The sequence below is a fragment of the Ranitomeya variabilis genome, chromosome 4, assembly GCF_051348905.1.
Source record: "Ranitomeya variabilis isolate aRanVar5 chromosome 4, aRanVar5.hap1, whole genome shotgun sequence".
Taxonomy (NCBI): Eukaryota; Metazoa; Chordata; class Amphibia; order Anura; family Dendrobatidae; genus Ranitomeya; species Ranitomeya variabilis.
The window spans coordinates 576,229,866-576,237,109 of record NC_135235.1 but is presented as its reverse complement, the minus strand read 5'-3'; the positions used below and the strand labels follow the sequence as shown (position 1 = coordinate 576,237,109).

At 43.8% G+C, this 7,244-nt stretch overlaps 2 protein-coding genes across 2 annotated transcripts in view; one reads left to right on the top strand and one right to left on the bottom strand.

The window, feature by feature from the left end:
* The first annotated feature begins 1,310 nt into the window (after window positions 1-1,310).
* On the top strand, window positions 1,311-7,073 carry TCFL5 (transcription factor like 5). Its single transcript, XM_077252900.1, has 6 exons — window positions 1,311-2,641; window positions 3,108-3,279; window positions 3,352-3,529; window positions 3,884-4,103; window positions 4,418-4,559; window positions 5,343-7,073. Exons 1-6 carry the CDS (start codon window positions 1,992-1,994, stop codon window positions 5,472-5,474), a joined length of 1,494 nt encoding a protein of 497 aa, XP_077109015.1. The 5' UTR covers window positions 1,311-1,991; the 3' UTR covers window positions 5,475-7,073.
* The window catches only part of COL9A3 (collagen type IX alpha 3 chain), a 68,320-nt gene continuing 67,816 nt past the window's right edge, over window positions 6,741-7,244 (bottom strand). Inside the window, exon 33 of the transcript XR_013213470.1 lies at window positions 6,741-6,862. The gene's annotated coding sequence lies outside the window, so the exon portion shown is untranslated. The remainder of the gene's footprint in view (window positions 6,863-7,244) is intronic.

Genomic DNA, 7,244 nt, shown 5'->3' with positions numbered 1-7,244 from the left:
TTGTATCCTGGAGCCCCTGGAGAGCAGTCGCATCTGCCAATGTGACAGCTCTCCATGGGAGATCGTCATGGGACACTTGTTATTAAATGGATTACATCGGATCAGGGAGTATATGGTGGTTTATTATTTTTACAGGTGATCGAGGGTTTCAGGGTTAGCTGTATGGTATGTACTGTATGTCTATATGTATGTACTGTATATGTGTTGTTTTTTTTTTACACTTGAACACAGTAGCCAGATGATGGGCCTACCGTACTACTGTCCCATCATCCGGCTACCTGTCACTGTAGCAGGCATAGCCGAATGGGACTAACAGTCCCATCACACGATGCCTGCCTACACACAGCCCCGCACACAAACACCCGCACAGTCTCACACATCTTATCTGCACACACACAGTCTCCGGCCACACTCTTCCCCCTCCTGATCTGTAGCGTTTCTCGCAGGCACATCCGCAGATCTTTTTTAAACCTGCGGTTTTGCTGCGGATTGGCCTGACACGCTGGAAGTCAATGGGTGCAGAAACGCTGCAGATCCGCAAAAAGAATTGACATGCTGTGGAAAAAAAAAGCTGCAATTCTGCGCGTTTTTTTCCGCAGCATGTGCACACCAAATCTCAATTTCACATTGACTAACATTGCTTGTGCACTACACTGCGGATTTGATGCAATTCCGCACATCCAAAAACGCAGCGGATCCGCATCACCGTCCGCAAAGTGTGCACATAGCCTCCCTCTCCTGGATTTGTCTAATACTGAGGTAAACTACTGACCAAATACTGAACGTGTGACCATGGCCTAAAGGGTTTTCAGAATAGAACAACCACACGGCTGCTTCCTTCCTACAACAGCGCTGCACACGCCTACAGGCTGGCTGTGGTATTGCAGCTTGGCACTCCAGTGAAAATTGCTCAGGTGCAGTACCTGACACGACCTATGTACAGGGGTGGTGCCGTTTTTAAAATAACATTAAGGGAAAAGAACACCTCAGGAGGAAATTTCCAACTAGGGAACTTCATCGCTGTCTTTTGTCTTTAACTAGTCTAGAATCTGGTTTTTATTGAAAACAAAACTTGATCGAGCCCCCTGCAGCCTCGGAGAAGAAACTGCAGCCTCTTCTATCCACCACGTCAGAGAGAGAGAAAGGTATGAGACGGTCCTAGTCATGGAGACAGTAAGCCGCACATACACACATCAGTGGAGCCTAGTCTACCAACAAGATGGCGCCCTTCTTCTCGTGGAGCGACGTGCGTAAATGAGTCACGTCGGCTGACGCCAATACGTCAGGTGAGTCTGTGGGCGGACGTCGGCTTCCCCCTCCCCGCTCCTGCTCCGTTATTGTGTGCGCCTCACGCACGCCCGGGAGCGGTGAAGTGCGAGATACCGGCTTCATCTCCCGCTACTTGCACACCGAGTGCCAGAGTATTTCAGACGGGCGGGCCGACTGCGGTCAGCTGTGGGCGGTGTTTGCGCAGGGTTTCCGCCTTTTATGCGATGACGTCACTGGCGGCGGTTAAGAGCAGTTGCTCCTGTCCTGCCCCCGCGGATTCCTCCTGCGCCTGCTTGTGGTTGGCAGCGGCTCCGCACCTCTTCTAATGCTCTGATGTAATGTGGTAGTGATACCCAGCCTTGAGCCCTTGTGGTTTTGGACTTGCCATAGCGTCTTCTCAGGTTTTTATATGGTTGGTTTCTACTATTATTTACTAATAGGGCGTTATAGAGTTAAGTGGCATTGTCTGTTCTTCCTCCTCTGCATGTATTAGTTGCTTGTGAGTTTTTCTATTTGGTTGCTGTCTTGAAGACGATTTATACTTTGTCACTTTTTTGTCACAGTTTCCTGTTCCTATAGCTATCTCCCTTTATGCTGTTGGAGACATTATTTATTTTAACTCTTAATTTTCCCTTTCTAGTTATTGATTTGGGTGTTTACTGATTTCAGGTCAATAATAGTTTGGTGTTTTACGGCTTTTTTTTTGCCTCTCTGATGTTATTATGTTTGGGCCGACACAAGCACATACTGCAACTTCTACCTGCCCCGTCGCATCTTCCGGCTCTTTCTCCAGTGTTGGTGAGGACGTGGTTAATGTACAAGCCCCAAATATTGCTGACAGTGATTTAGACATCGTTGAATTGTCTGAAACTGAATATACCCAACTGCATCAGCTCCTCTGTTCACATGTAGAGTCTGAGAGCAATGAGGGGGATGTAGGGACAAGGTTGAGCACCCCTTTCGTTCCATCCAGTAATATGTCCAATGCTTCTCAATATCCATCCACTAGCGGCTCTGATGGACAAAGTGGCCTCCCGGTGGTATATCAGCCCACTGATAATAATAAAGTGCATACTAACCCAGCCTTAGTACACGTAGACTTTCGGGAACTGAGGATGATGATGCTTAGTGATGACATGACTGAAAAACACCCCAATAACGCTAGTGATGACTCCTTGGGGGCGGTTCCAAAGCGAGTAAAGCTAATTAGTGACATTATTGAGCTTAATAAGGAAAATGAGAATTTAGGATTCTTGTCGGAAGCCAGAATGAAGTCAACAGTTCGTGTTCGTTTAGAGGACATATTTAACCGTTTACCGACAGATGTAGCCAGGCGCACGGAGGCGCCGGAATCCAGTGTAAACGCAAACAAGTGTGTATTTTAGTATATATATTTTATTTACCTTTTTGTGACTCATTGTTATTTTTTGTGGCTTACTTTTGCTCATTTTTGGGTTGGATCTAACTGGCTTCTTTGGGAAACATTCCCTAATGTCATACTAGTCACCAGAAAGCTGAGACTTGATATGCTGTGTAGTACTTATGTGTAGAACAAGCTTAGTTAGGCCTCAATGAACTACTTTGCCACAAAGAGACCACTATATTGTTAGAAAATAAAATTCACAGGGGTCCAACTGAACATCTGCTTCTTTAATGTGTAGGTACAAACACGCCAGATGGATCGGTACACGGAGACCTCATTCCATTATAGGTCTCTTGGGACTTCTGGGGATTGTGTAGCACATAGAGTAGATGCCTTGACAAACTACAGATTTTACTTCCATGACAGCTAAGACGGCAACTACACTACCCTGTGCCTCTCCATTTTTACATTGCAGTTTGGTGACCTTTTTTCGCAACCCTTCACCGGTCATAGGAACCCAACAGCCGGGCACATGGACCCCTCTAGTGAAAAATAAAGCCGCCTTGTCGACACTTAAGTTGGTAAATCCAAATCTCAACTTACAGGACACAACTCCTTTAAGAAACGCTGATCCCCACCTTACACAGGTGATTCTCAGTCCCCTTCAGGAAGTGCCAGGGGAAGCACGAGCTTCGCACTGACTACATTTTCTTTTCCAGCCGAGTTCCTCTCTAAACTGGGGGGCATCCTGTCCCCTACTGGAAGCTGCAAAGAACCAGGAGATCTCCCTGTGCCAAGACTTTTCCTTCTGTTACCAGCAGGACATTGAATCAGCAAAGCAAAACTTGAAATCTGAAAATAATCTGTTTCCCAAGAAGGTCTTAATTAAAGTGGAAGGTGAGATTTCTGAGCAGTCTACCACCAATACTGGGTGCAACGAGAAAAGCCTTTGTGTGGCTTCCCAAGTTGCACATGATAGCAGAGTTGGGTGGCCATGACCAGCAGGCTTCATCTGAGGTCTGGATGTGGAACGTGAACCCCGTTCAGATCGGCCCTCATTATTGTGCTGGGTTTTGCCATCTAGGACAGATGGGGCACAGTCTGTGTCTTGTATGCGCTTAGTTAAAAGCATATAACTCCATAATTGCAGCCAAAAACTAATATTTCAGTATTTGCCCAGAGTTACCTTTTCACGTTGTGATAATTTTGGCAATAACTGACCCTTTATTTGACTCTGGGCTTCTCTTACAGATACGTTGTGTAAGCAATCAATAAAGAAGAGAAGCCGTAGCCGCATGCAACAATTGGGCAACGATATGGAGCGGAGAGTCCTGAGTGACATTAAAAACACTTCCCAAGGGACGCCCTGGATAGCTACCCAGGGAAATACTGCAGAGAAGGTGTCTGATAGCAAGCTGATTGGCTTGTTCCAACGCAAAGAAAGACACAATCGTATGGAGAGAGACCGCAGGTGAAGCTGTGGGATTTATTGTATCACATAACTCTAATGCTCTTTTAATATATGTCTTAATAAAAAAGGCTCCTCCCCAAACATCTTCCCACTGAAAAGGCCAGCTCTGCAAGAGTCCCTCTTTACTGGGCATGTGCAGATGTGGGGACTACAATCTGATTATGCCTCCAGATTGGGAGGCTTTAATTTGAAGTATAAACATAAAAAAGACAACTTATTCTGCACAGTTTAGCAGTACAGAGATGGTCACCACGTCCAGAACCTGAGGAACCCAAATGCTTCTGTGCCTCATAATCTTCTTTCTGTTTCCACAGGCGCAGAATAAGGGTATGCTGCGATCAGTTGAACAGTTTAGTTCCATTTTGCACAGTGGAGACGGATAAGGCGACCACACTGCAGTGGACCACGACCTTCTTAAAATATATTCAGGAGAAACACGGAGACACTTTGAAAAAGGTTAGACATCACCGGCAGCTCCAGTTCTTGCCATGGGGAGGTGTGGTAACTCAGCTATGCAGGGGCAGACATAGACCGAAGAGGGCTCCTGTGCAAGAACAATATATGGGCCTTCTGTAATCCAACAATGTGACTGGCAGAAGCGGCTTGCTGCTTTGGAGGTTGAAGTGGCCTCCTTACCACTTGGGCCCTTGTGTGGCTTCACAGATTGCACCAATGACATGTCCACCTCTGCAGCTGTTCATTATGAAGATGACTACTTGTTGTGTTCGCCCTGACGTTGGCCATACACATTAGTCGGAGTAACGATTTGTCAGCAGATGACTATCTCTCCCAACGCGACCATACATGGGATCTGGACCAAACGCCCCTGCCAGTCTTTTCTCTACGTGGTTTATTTCCCTGTCAAATGAAAGGACGAGCCATTTAAATTCCAACAGCCAGATCCTTCTCTTCCACCACAGATAATGTTAGGGGACTTTTGGGAAACCGTTATACACATTAGATGGGTGTGATATGACAATTTTTCTCTAATGTGAATAGGAAGTTTACAGCTAGTACTAAAATATGGTCATAATATAACTTTATTCCCAGCCATTGTACTTGCCCTATCGTTATCCGACAGTCACATGGTTTCCCCTGTGGGGTTTTCTGAAGATGTTACCACAATTTGAATAGTTTGAATAGTTTGGCAGAAAAAAACAAAGTTTTGCAGAATTTCTTGCTGTTTTAATATATTACTATCTGCGTATGATGGTTATGGTTCTTTATTCTGAATTTCAGGAGTTTGAAGCTGTTTTCTGTGGGGGAACAGGCATACGATTGAAAGTTTCCAGATCAGAAGGAGCGAAAAGTGGCATAGCCCAGGAAGAGGCCGGGAGCAGCTCCTTCCAAAATATCAGTAATAGGGTGTAGGTTGTGTGACCGGAGCTCAGCACTGAAGGACATCTTTTGTATAGGACTACCTGGACTTCACAGGAGAACAAAGGGCATTTTACAAAAGACTGATGTATGTCAGTTTGTGATATATTACACAAATTATTTCCACCAAAATTTACAAGAACATAACCTGCTTTCTCTATAGAAAAATGCAAGACACAGCTGAGTCTGTAATAGTCACAAAACAACCACTGGTACTTGCAAGTGGAGCCAAATCCCAACAGTGTGTGCATTGCACATTTTTTTACTGTCACAAGACCAACAGGGGACACATGGCCCAGAGCAAAGGAGCTGCACCAGTCTGGGATGTACATTTTTTTATGTTATGTAGCTCTCTGGGGCCATTTATGATTGGTTGTCCATTGGTGGGCAACCCCTTTAAGTCTAAGATAGCATAGTTCTGTAAAATTCTTGCACTTTACTTATGGGAAAGTCCGAGGCAGTCAGGCTTTACCATACTTTAAATCAGTTGTTGTGACAGAAGGTTTACAGTCTACTGCAAAACCATTACTCCCAGCATATATTGATAGTCACATGCATGCTAGAAGTTGTAAATTAACAAGAGCCTCTGGTTGCAGATCTACTTTGCAGCCTTTAGTTAAGTCATATGGGGCTGTATTTATCAGAAGATAGGCATTGTCTCACTAGTCTAATGAGTCACAATGTGAAGGGGTTTCTTGAGATTGCACAATATGATATAGCAGGACAGTCACAGACGTTTCTTTATTTGTGTTCTGACATCCTGCTTAATTGTCCAGTTTCTTTACAGATGGGCATATAATCGTTCTATAGTAGAGTCAGTCAATATATATGTTAGCTCAAATGGGCAAACCCAATATATTTGTGGGTACCAGTCTCATCAAGATGGTGTACTGTTCCCTTCGAGTAGTTTGACATCTGTCTTTAATGAGCTGGTCTCAAAAGGCAGTATACAAGCACAACCAACCATTGTAATAGCACATTAAAGCTAGTCTCACAAGATATTGGCCAATAAACATAGTTGTTCCTCATAGCAACCATATTCCTAAGCAAAAAATACATAGTTGTTTTATTTGACAGAAATGTGATAGAGGTTTAAAGGGATTTCAATCTGTGCTACTCTGGGTTCACTAGATATGGAACTGCTATGGGTACGTTACATATACCATCTTTAGAAACGGATTCATATTGAGGTAAAATGTCATTATAATCCTTTGGTATAGTGTTCTCAAACCTTTGGTACTCCCGATCAGAAGCACCAGATTGGAAACCTCTGCTCTAGGACATTGGGATAAATGGGGTGAGTTCCAGAAACATTGCTGGGTTGGCTCACAGTCTGTTGAACAGAGGGAAAATAGGAACTGCCATGGGCACCATACCCTCCCCTATAATAGAAAAATAAGTAAAGTTTTAAAAGTTATGCCAAAAGTATTGTTAAAGTAGTTCACATTGTAAAGGCATTGACAAGTAGTGATATTAGTAGTAGCAATAGTGAAGAAATTTTTATATATACTAAACCATCTCTGTTGTGGTGATGGACAATATCTACTTTTTAAAAGGTTGTTAATAAATTGAAAATGTTTTGACCAGTTCTTTTCCGGGTGGTGAAAGTGGCTTTATTCAGTCATTACATCAGATGAAGCAATAGGCTTTATTGTACATACAAGTCACCAAAATAAATACTAATTGTCTTTGATTTGCTGATATTCACAAAGTTTGCAGCCATTTATTTTGTCCAATATGTTAGGGCAGTGCTCTAAAATAGGA

What these genes read in the sequence shown, in the direction of transcription:
- TCFL5 (XM_077252900.1), top strand. Translation starts at nt 1,992, where the DNA reads ATGTTTGGGCCGACACAAGCACATACTGCAACTTCTACCTGCCCCGTC. An exon ending in CTGATCCCCACCTTACACAG is followed by an intron (nt 3,280 to 3,351) that starts GTGATTCTCAGT and finishes TTTCTTTTCCAG; the next exon opens with CCGAGTTCCTCTCTAAACTG. An exon ending in CGTATGGAGAGAGACCGCAG is followed by an intron (nt 4,104 to 4,417) that starts GTGAAGCTGTGG and finishes CTGTTTCCACAG; the next exon opens with GCGCAGAATAAGGGTATGCT.